The 11213-nt window shown below is 40.9% G+C and overlaps 1 protein-coding gene across 4 annotated transcripts in view; it reads left to right on the top strand.

Annotated features, from left to right (window-relative positions):
• The first annotated feature begins 1385 nt into the window (after positions 1-1385).
• The window catches only part of Musk (muscle associated receptor tyrosine kinase), a 100501-nt gene continuing 90673 nt past the window's right edge, over positions 1386-11213 (top strand). For 2 of the 4 annotated variants that reach the window (XM_034502683.2, XM_076934913.1), the window contains exons 1-2: positions 1386-1798; positions 9752-9878. In XM_034502683.2, the coding sequence (XP_034358574.1) occupies positions 1720-1798; positions 9752-9878 (206 nt within the window). In that variant the 5' untranslated portion in view covers positions 1386-1719. The remainder of the gene's footprint in view (positions 1799-9751; positions 9879-11213) is intronic. The other 2 variants (XM_034502685.2, XM_034502684.2) reach the window with 1 other exon arrangement.

Below are 11213 nucleotides of genomic sequence, written 5' to 3'. Positions count from 1 at the left end.
CCAATACTTGTTATAGTAGTTGGTATAATTTGGGATGAAAACTGAGTAGTTAGAGAAAGTGTGAGGGTAATTTTTTTTACTATATGCCTGCCTATATAATTTACTGTGTTTTTGTTTACACGGGGTGTATATGAACTACATTTTAGATGGTTTTACAAAATGGGAATTGGAAGATTGGAGTTTTGCCCTCAATGCTATGGTTTGCAACTGTGATATGTTGTCATCTAGGAGACACACCTCTGGCCATGTCTGCAAAGGTGCATCCAGAAAGGTTAAGGAGGGAAGACCCACCCCAAATGTGGGCACCATCATTCATGGGGTGTGGCCCTGCATAAATAAAAGAGAGAAAGAAGAGAGCAAGTTGAATACAACCTTTAGTTGTCTCTGCTTCCCAAGTGTGAATGCAGTGTGACAGTTGTGACTCAACCTTGGAGTAGGGTGTTAGAATGTATCCTCCCAAGAAAAGGGGGTTTCTCTACTGCAAATGATGCTATTCTCTCTCTCTCTCTCTCTCTCTCTCTCTCTCTCTCTCTCTCTCTGTCTCTCTCTCTCTCTCTCTGTCTCGCACGCACACACACACACACACACACACACACACACACATTAGCTCAATATCAATTTTTCAGTATGGCTCTGATTTAGATCCTACCAAAAATGTATAAGTGGTTTTTCCTCTATCTTCTTGTCAACACCTGTTACAGTAATTGCTATAATTTGAGACAGGAACTGAAGAGTTTCCATCATAACAATGAACAAATTCATAACAACAAAAAAGTCATGAATGTAGTATGCTTTCATGAACATTACTTCAGCACCATCTTAAAATTGCATTCTACTGGAAGAACTGGTACATCCAGCCTTTATGTTTGGGGGGTAGGTGGTAGGTATGGTTTCATGCAGTCGAACACAAATATGAGAAGATATCAGCACTCTAGTCAGTAAGGGCTTCTTGGAAACAAGTCACTGTCAGCAGGCCATCAGATATGATACAGACTAATAAGAAACATGGATCATAAAAGATGGAGCTAGAGAAAGAACGAGATGCCAGCAAGCTCCCTTGCCTCACAGCAGAGAGAATTGCATGCATTTTTATGTGACAAGAAATCACTGCAGCCCTGGGGACCAGAAGGGCTATCTCATGCTCATATATCTCAGGGATAAAAGTGTAAGACTCTAATGATTGTCTAAGAAACAGGTTAGTCACACCTTACCAGTGCAAGGGAAAACCGGGAAGAATTCAAAGAATGTGTGGTGAGTAAAATCTGGAGCAGCTGGGCTAGGCTGGCTGTCAGCTGGGGGTCAGGTGAGCAATGAAGAAAGTCAAAATTAGTTTGATCCAGATTCCTCATTTGAGTGCAGGAGAGGTGGGGGACCAAAGGACTGCTGTAGATCAGGGAAAGCAGTGATGGCCGCAAAAGGCATCTGGTATTGTCCTTCTGCCACCGTCTTAAAAGGGATTCTGAAAGGATTTTCTTTCCCTTGTTCCTCCAGCCCTCCACTTGCATTACTGGCCTGAGGGAGTACTCCCCAGCTGGCCACGTCCATCATTACAGTCAGGTCTGAGGATTCCTGATTATACTTAGAGCTGGTGGCGCTGCAGACACAAACAGTCATTAGCAGACAACTCTATTGTAACAAACCATGCGTTAAAATGTAAACCGGGGAGCATTTTCCTCACCTTGTCCAGAAGCAACCTTTCTTCCTGAGCCTGGATCAATCATGAGAGAGCTTGTCAACATTCCACTGTTACAGATGCTCACCCTGGTCGCCTTCAGCGGGACAGAGAAACTTCCAAGAGGTTGGTCTGTACAATCTTGCCCTCAAGTGTGTGTGAGCTTCATGATGACTGATTCTTACTGGTGTGATGTAGGGACAGAATGTATGGAGAAAGAGAGAAAAGTCTCTATAGACTGATAGCTTCTTCTCTGATGATTGTTCCCTTCTAAGCCCGACAGTTAAAAATGACATGATGTGTCCAGAGACCTCCCTTCTCCGGAGACATTACCAGGTAGACCATGAGTTAACGAGGTCGGCTCTTTTTCTGTGTATGTCAAACACGGGGGTGGTCTAAATGGATGATCCAAACTATTCCACACTGGGTTTGCCAAGAATATAATCCACCCCACTTCCAGAAATCCAGAGTGGTTTGCTTCTGAGAAAAAGTTGTTTCTACTTTCAGTTTTGGTTTTTTACCAAACTTTTGGTGAACATTTTAGTAGCTAGAAATCAGACCCAGAGAAGACACACAGAAGATGAGTGCAGATAAAAGCCCAGAGACAACAGATTGTCTGTAACTTTGCTACTGGGGTCGTGATTTGGGTTTGGCAAGCGATTGCACTACAGGTTTTTTTTTTTTTTTTTTTTTTTTTTTTTTTTTTTTTCCCTGTGCCTTTGGAATGTACCGGAAATAACACCACCTAAGGGGGAAAGCAACTTAAGAAAGTGACAAACACCTGTTGCAGCAGCAAGACAGTCCACAGAGCTGTGGTTACTGGCCGAGAATTGTGAAAGCTAGAATCAGGAAGAGTGGAAAATACGTGATTTGCAAAGAGAAGGGAGCTTCAAAGCAAGGCACGAAGAAGTAGACCAAAGGCCGTGCTGTGAGGAGTATCTTACAACAGAGTTGTGCAGAGTTCTGGGTTTTAGTCAGACAAATTATTTCCGCTGAGTTGCCAAAGTACTGAAAAATTTTTTATCTTGAATAATTAATGAATGGCATTTGTATGTACATGGGAAACGCATCTTTAAGTTTTATAGTTCACCTACAGGTCTGGAACCATGAGGTCATGGATCTCAAGTAACAGACAGCATTCTTTCCAAACAATCTGATCCTACGAGTTTATTTTCTTATTTATTTACTTAATTCTCCCAGGGCAAAAGGGTTGGTATCTTCTAATGTTCTAAATAATTTACACCACAATGATACTTTTAGATATCTTTAGATTAAAAAGACTCTGGACCTTTTAAGGTAACTAATAATAGCCAGAAATACTTAACATTGGCTTCGGGTTATTTTAATACTTCCTGACCAAAACACGGATGTCCGGTGGAGCAATACCTGGCTGCTTGGACCTATGGATTCCAATCGCTCTTATTTATTTTAATCTATACCAGGCAATAACTGACCAGGGGGGAGGATGCACATTAAATCTCAGCTTGTTAAGAGCAGCACTGTCGTTTTGAAGTCTTAAATCAGCTGGGGGTACACAAAACACTAATAACAAAGCCCCACAGAACACCTCTGCCTTTGTAGGCTTATTTAGATTCTGGAGATAAGTGAATTTTTATTTAGTTCTCAACAGTCCTAAGCCCTCATTCAAATGCATATGATCAACTCTGTTTTTACAAACTTCAGACTATCATGGCACAGGGTAACAATACCAATTAAATTTTGCTTTTTTTTTTTTTAACAATGTATTTGCTGCAAATTTTAAAAATCAAAACAATATTTCTCTTAGCCTATTCTGTTTATTGTAAAAATTGAAATTAGCATTGGGTTCATAACAGCCTTGTCCCCAAGCACTACCCCTAGGTGCTTAGACATTTATTCAATACACAAGATGAATTCGGAAAGTAAATAACATTATGAAAAATGAAATCCTAAAGATTTTAAAGGTTGTACTATATGGCGTATTTTGATAGAAAAGAGCCATTTGAATGTGTTGTTCTCTTGATATTGAAAACTGTGATGGCTTTGCCGAACTTGCTCACAGCAGTCGCTAGTTGAAGAGTTTGTTAGAGAGTTTACTTGTTCAAGTCCAGTATGGAGACCGAAATCCAAGGACCTGCACACAATACACAGTATAGTGTTCAGTACCGTGGACGGGTTCAGAATGGAGGGTCTTAAAACAAGGCTGTTTAAGTCTTGGAAGAATATTAAAAGGATCCATCTCTCTCTCTGCACACAGAGATCAATAGTTTATTATTTTAGCTTTAAATTAATCTAAATGCCTAACATTCTGAAACCAAAAGGTGATTGCCCTTCTAAATAATTTCAACTAGTGAGATTTTTTTTTTTAAATGGATTTAACTTCCTCACCTCAAGTAGGAGAGTTTTGGAATTCATCATGTATGAAAGTGGCCAAAGTTGTAATGAATTTCCACAGTCGCATATTTTAAGGGCACTTGCTGATTTATCAGGGTGTGTTAAAGAGATGGTGGAGTGTTAAAAATTCTGTATTAGCAGAAGATTCACATGGCAGAACTGGATTTCTTTAATATGCACAGGATTTCCTCACAAAACCCCATCTTCAAAATGACCCCATTTACTACCAAACCTAGAGTGTTTAATGTCTAACTAACTTCTCTTTAGATAAGTGGAGAAGCCTTGTCTTTCAAATCACACGGACACAGAGATAGGAGTCACAGATTCCACTCATGAGTCAGTCAGAGCTGACACAGCTGTTGTGAGCTCCATCCAGGACAGCAAGTCCTGGGTGAGTGTTTCACACCGTCACACGTGGTCAGAGTTACTCATTGCATGTGTAGGAAAGCATGGTTGCCATCCATCATTGCCTTTATGTGCGGAAGCAAAGAGTGAACATTTCATAATGTCTCAAAAGATGAAGTGGGACTCGAGGTCACTGAGCAGAGGTGAGGGAGATATCAGCCGTGGTCCTTTCAGGTCCATGAGAGGATGACACGGGCTCAGTAGAGCATCAAGCTAGGGCTGTGGACAGTGGTTTAAAAGTGACTCCAACCTGAACAATCATTTTCCTGTGTCGAGCAGACACTATGTGAACATGGGAGTAATGAGAGAAGCCGTTCAGATTAACTCAAGACTGGTGCTTTTCAGGGCCATATAGCTGAAGAACCCAATGATACAGAATCTACGCTTACATGAAACTGCCTCATGCTAGAGGTCAGACATTGAAGAATATAAAACAAAGATACTGAAGGCTTGAACCGGTGGTGTTACTGTTAGTTTCCCCTTTCCTGACCCCAGCACCTTGCTACCTATCTTTAAAGAAAGTACTTAGTATCTGCCTTCGATTCTTTGTGGAGTAAAGCAATGCCAGTATCCAGGGTCACACTAAGAATTACCCATGGTTGCTGTGAGGGTCATAGGTAGCATGCTTTTACCCGGGTCCTTACAGGACTGTGGCTTAAGATCTCCACTGGATGCAGACTCAGAGATTCTCAAGAGCTACATACAACTCCTGTGAAAGTCTCTCCCTGGTGGGGAGAACCAGAGTGTATTCAGTTTCGAGCACTTAGTGATACAGCTTTAAAATGGTCAAGTGTCATTATAGGTAAATCTTACAAATTACAAAGACATCATGACAAAAGCTTTCACCGCAATTAAATGAAACAGCTATTAGGATGTGTCAGATGAGGACTGATACCTGTTACTCTCTTTGGTGAATCTAAAAATTTTTTAATACCAAAGTGTTTTTTTTAGATTGAAAGAAGAACCAATGCTATATTGAGAATAATTAGAAAAACATGAATTTTAAGGTCTTGGCATTAATTTTTTTTAAAAGCCCAATGCACCTGGCTCCTTTGCGTTTGGTCATGTCTATCAGTAAGGGTTCAACCAGAAGTCAGTGTGTCTGCAGTGCCATGTTCTAGGTCCATAAAGGACAAAGGAAGGTAGCGTCCTACCCTACTCATCAACAATTAGAATTCAAGCTACGTTTTCTGTGGATCCAAAAAGTGCTGTGTGTGTCCTCATGTGCTTGTTGTTCATGTGGTTCTTGGATCAGGAGAAGAGACAGAGCTCCAGTTTAGACAGGCTTTGGCTAGGATGAAAGCTGGGTGCTAGAGGTAAGTAAACAGGAAGAGATCTGTCAATCAACTGTACCCTTCAGTACAGCCAGTCAACTGTGTCAGTGAACATTTCGAAGGGAATTTAGATAACTTTGGAAGATGGGTTTAGTGAACCTGAAAAATTATATTCTGCTCCTAGAAATTAATATATTTATTAAAAATTAATATTTAAGCCTCCCATTTTCTGTGTATAACCATGACTGTAAGATAGTCTATTGTTACGGCCAGAGCTGCCCTACACTTGGGGGCCAAAATGTTGTGGACTGCTCTGTCAGTGTTGAAACCTGCACTGCCAAAGCCTTGGGGGCTAAGTGTTAGAGCCTGCACTGCCCCGAGCTGCTCCGGTCCACAGGTCGGGGTTCAACAAGAGAGAGAGTGAGGATGAACACGAAGAATGGAGACCAGACAGAGTATGATTCAATCCCGTTTATTCTTCAGTCTCTCTTCTTCTCTCCAAGTCCCTAGTTCCAAGTCCCTAGTTCCTAGTACCAAGTCTCAGGTCCTAATCCTAATCAGGTCCTTAATACTTAATTACAAATTCTCTTTCCAAGTTTCTGTCTCGAGTACAAGTGTCTAATCCCTAGTTGCCTGTCACAGTCTCAAGTGCCTACTCCAAGTGCCTAATACTTTTTTTTTTTAATCAAGACAAGGTTTCTCTTTGTAGCTCTGGCTGTCCTGGAACTCACTCTGTAGACCAGGCTGGCCTCGAACTCAGAAATCTGCCTGCCTGTGCCTCCCAAGTGCTGGGATTAAAGGCATGTGCCACCACCTCCTGGCAAGTGCCTAATACTTAATAATAATTTCTTCTGTCTGCCTCTCACCTTTTATATGTCTCACTTCTAAGCCATGCCTCTAAGTCATGCCCTTAAGTCACGCCCTTAGGTCTTATCTCTAGATCACACCTTAAGTCATACCCTTAAGTCTCTAAATCACACCTTTAAGTCTCACAGACCCAAGGGAAGATACTGGGTATCTAAAACAAGATGTTATCAAAGTGTGCTCAGCTGTTGTAGGCTGTTGTAATCAAGTCTCTTGTCAGGGTATATGGCTCAAGATGGCTGCAAGGATGATAGCCGCCTTCTGTTGGCTCCCCACAGTCTATGTCAGAGCTCAGATCTCTCTCTCTCTCTCTCTCTCTCTCTCTCTCTCTCTCTCTCTCTCTCATTCTTTGTATGTGTGTTTTTTTTTCTCTCTCTCTCTCTCTGATTCTGTGTGTGTGTGTTTTCATGTGTAAGTGCAGATATGTGCAAGCCAAGATATGTATGTGGAAATCTCTTTTTTGTGACACTGTGTAATGCAGGTCAGCTGGCCTACAAGCTTCCAGGGACTCTCCTGTCTTCACTTCCTGCTTTCCCATGAGAATACAGACACACTTATAATGCTCAGCTTCATGTTTGTTTTGGAGATCTGAACTCATGTCCTCACAGTTGCTCACCAAGGGCTTTACCCACTGAGCCATCTTTCCAGCCCTAAGACAGATCCTCAAAGTCAGCCTTAACCCTGAAAACCATCTCCGTTGCTTCCTACATAGATTCAAAAGGTTTTTTTAGCTATCATTAGCCCTTGTGTCATTTGCAAATACTTAATTGTATTTAACTCTTGTTTTGATAAATAATAAAATAAAGATGAAGTATGAGATGGACTACATAGACAATTCTTGAACAATTTTAGGTGCCGATATTACTAAAACCAGTCAGCCATCACTGAAAACTCACATCACTGAGCACTGTGAGAAGGTATTACCACAACACTGCTCTAAGGGACACTTCATGTTCTTCTCTAAGATTTTCAAGATTTTACTGAGTCTGTCCTATGTCTTTGATCCTAACTGTCCTCAGAGGAGTGTGTGTATCACTGTTACGTCTGCATTTCAATCTCTTTGTCGAGTAAAAGAAACTGATGAATAAAGCTTATTTTTAAAACAAAAATAAAGCTTTCACTTTATTAGTTATTTATTATTTATTAGTGGTAGTTAGCATTTAGTTTGAAGAGGCAAAATAGTCAAATGAAGCTGCAAAAGCTACTTCTGCTTCCAAGACTGTTGACTCGCCATACTTTTTCTATGTTGCTCTGCCACCTGGCATGTTCACCTTGCATGAAAGCCTGGGAACTTTTTATTATTGATAACCTTCAAAGCATTATTTGTAATAATCACATCTTGTCCTGTTCACCAGATAGTGCACTGAAATGTATTTACCATGCACCTTTCTGAGAAAAACAAAAACTCTGCTGATTGGTCTCCTTCTGCTGTAAAAAGACTGCAAACCACATCTAATTTCAAATGACCGACAAATCCTGGAAGTGGAGTCAAGAAAGAGCTTGCACAGCACAGCATCCTGACCTGTTGTGGATCCTCCTTACCACCAAAGTGACCCCAGAACATAGATACAGTATAGTTAAAAAGCAAGTGATAGATGTGTGTGTGTGTGTGTGTGTGTGTGTGTGTGTGTGTGTGGTGTATGTCAGGGGGCTGTCCATGTGCCTCTCTCACTTGCCCTTTACTTTTTTTTGAGTCATGCTGAATCAGCAGCTCATTATTAATCCAGCCTCACTGGCTGGCCAGTATGCCTCAGGGATTCTCCTGTTTCGGCCTCGCTAATGCTGGGATTACACGCATGTGCTCTTGCATCTCGCTGTTTCACTTAGATCCTAGGGGACTAAATCTAGGGCATCTCTCCAGCTTAGATGTGATTGATTTTTAAACAGGACTAGTATTAAACAGTAATATAACTTAACTATAAATTTATGCAATTTACTACTTAACAATTACTCACAAAATTCCTGGAAAAGTGAAAAAGAACAATTCATTCTTGGCAATGCAGCCCAAGTCCAGGAGACCATAGCAAGAAGGCAGAACCATTCACGCCCTTACCTTACACTGTTTAATTAGCACAGCTGGGTGGGATTCAGATGTACCCTTCTATGTATGCGATCACTCATTTGTAATTGATTATAAAGTATCAATAACGATTATTTTTTAGATCTAGAGACACAGCTCAGCACTATACAGCACTTCCTGCTGTTCTACAGGTTTTGGGGTCAGTTTAAAAAACCCACGTTGGGTAACTCACAGACACCTGTAATCCAGCTCCATAGGATAAGACATCTTTCTTCCCACCAAGTCTTACACAACCATTGATACATTTTTTTTTTTTGCTCTGTAGGTATTTGAATTATAGACGTTTTATACATAGAATCTAATTAACATGATCTTTTGTGTTTATTTCCTTATACTTAGTCTTTTTTCTTTCCATGTTTCCTTCATGTCAAAGAATGTAACATTTCCCCTATTTTCATTGCCAAATAATATTCCATTGTATGTGTATACTAATTTTGCTTTTCCATCTGTTGGTGGACGTCTAGATTGCTTCCATCCTTTGGCTAACACGAATAGTGCTGCTACAAATGGAGACATGCAAATCTTAGAGTTATTTGCATCTCTGCTTTCAGTTCTCTTAAATACATGCCTGGAAGTGGAACTGTTGATCGTAATTCTCTTCCTGTGTCTTTCTGAGGAACCTCCATACTCTTTTCCACAGAGACCACCATTTTAATTCTTACCCACAATGCATAGGGTTCTAATCTATCAACATCCTCACCAACATTTGTTATTTTTCCTTATCTTTACAGCCATGCCAGTGAGTATAGTTTTAATTTACATTTTAATTTCTTTGTAAAACTTTGCTTATGTGTTTCTGTGTGACTTGGTGCATATTTGCATATTTGCACATCTGCACACACACACACATGTGTAGAGGTCTCCTTTGTTTGCTTTCCACTATATTTTATTTGCTGTTTCAGCTTGTCTAGCCAGCTACAATCTCCTGCCTCCTCTGGAACACTGATAGTACAGACAGGTCCTCCCACGCCCAGTGGGTCTTGGAACAGTAGCACTTGTTCAGGTACATCTTAGCTTCTGACTGATAAAGGTCAATGATAAATAGCACTCTTGAAAGTTCTCCGTTATTTCTGCTCTGTTTAGCTCCTGTCATCACAACGCCCCTTGAAACTGTAGATGCCTTAGTTGAAGAAGTGGCAACTTTCATGTGTGCCGTGGAATCCTACCCTCAGCCCGAGATTTCTTGGACCAGAAATAAAATTCTCATCAAGTAAGTATTCTCTCTCATCCTGCTCTGCCTTGTGCTTTCCTATCCACAGAAATGCACCTATACTGTTGGCGGAACTACAGGTCACCTTCTAGGATACATAAAGTGAACATATATTCATTTTGTAAATGGGAGTTCTGAAGTTCGGAGGAAAACACTGATTTACCTGACATGGGGAAAAACAGATGGTAATCTTAAAGCTTCTCTGAGATTAGGAAGCACCATGCTATTCTAAGTTTGCAGGCACAGGATCCAGGATACATAGAGGAACTGAGGGACCAGCCTGTCCTACCCTTTAGGTCCCCAAACTGTGTCTAGGAGTCTGACTTCTAGGTCATTGTCTTTTCTTTTTCTTTTAAACGGAGACAGATTTGCAAACAAATGAAATTCCCATCTGGCAGATAAAGGTTCTGCTTTTCTTCCTTCATTACAATAGTTATCTCACCAAAACTACTCCTTAAAGAATCTAAAGCAAAGTGAGCTGGAGGTTCTTTAGCAGGCAACGTAGTTTGCACTGAGGCCGAATGCTCTTAGTGCACATGGGCCACTATGCTAGAATTGCTAAGACTAGGTAGTTTATAGACAAAGGAAATTGCTTCCCACCCCATTGGGGCTGAGGAGTCTCAAGTTCAAGGAGCCAGAAGCATGTGGTCAGGGATGAGGCTTATATTTTTTGTTCACAGATGTTTATTTTCCCCCAGTCTCTTCACATGACGGAATGACATGAAGGTGCTCTCTTAGCTCTCTTTTATAGGGACATTGGTCCACTTTCATGACCTAATCATGTTCCAGTTTCATGACCTAATCACCTTCCAAAGGCCACATGTCAAATCCTATCATATCTGACACCAGGCTTGTCATATATTCTGGGGGATATGTGAACATTTCATCTACACAAGTACTTAAACTGGTGTCCATTAGACTGGGACCCAGGAACTTGGAGCGGAGACAGGACACACAGGTTTTGGCTGCCTCTGACTGGAATGTGTTTCCTGCTGTGACACACACTCAGAAATGCTGTGGAGAATCATTGTGCACTGGATCTCTGCCAGGCAAGCTCTCTCAGAAGCTCCAGGACAGCTCACAAACAATCGAAAGACTGGGAAACATCTTTAGTATCATTTGCAATTTGGATAGATTGAGACTTTTCTTTCCAACTCATAAAGCCTGAATTTCTGTTTTTACTTGGCAGTACCTTTTCTTCTTTTAGGAACAGCCTTTGAAAGGCTTACTTTAGTTTTATTTTGTATGGATGAGTACCTTGTCTAAATGTATGTGTGTATACTTCATGCTTACATGATGTCTAAGGAGTCCAGAAGAGAGAGCTGAATCCCTTGG

This window comes from Arvicanthis niloticus, chromosome 5, assembly GCF_011762505.2.
Source record: "Arvicanthis niloticus isolate mArvNil1 chromosome 5, mArvNil1.pat.X, whole genome shotgun sequence".
In the NCBI taxonomy this organism is placed as follows: domain Eukaryota; kingdom Metazoa; phylum Chordata; class Mammalia; order Rodentia; family Muridae; genus Arvicanthis; species Arvicanthis niloticus.
This window is presented reverse-complemented; position numbering and strand designations above follow the sequence as displayed.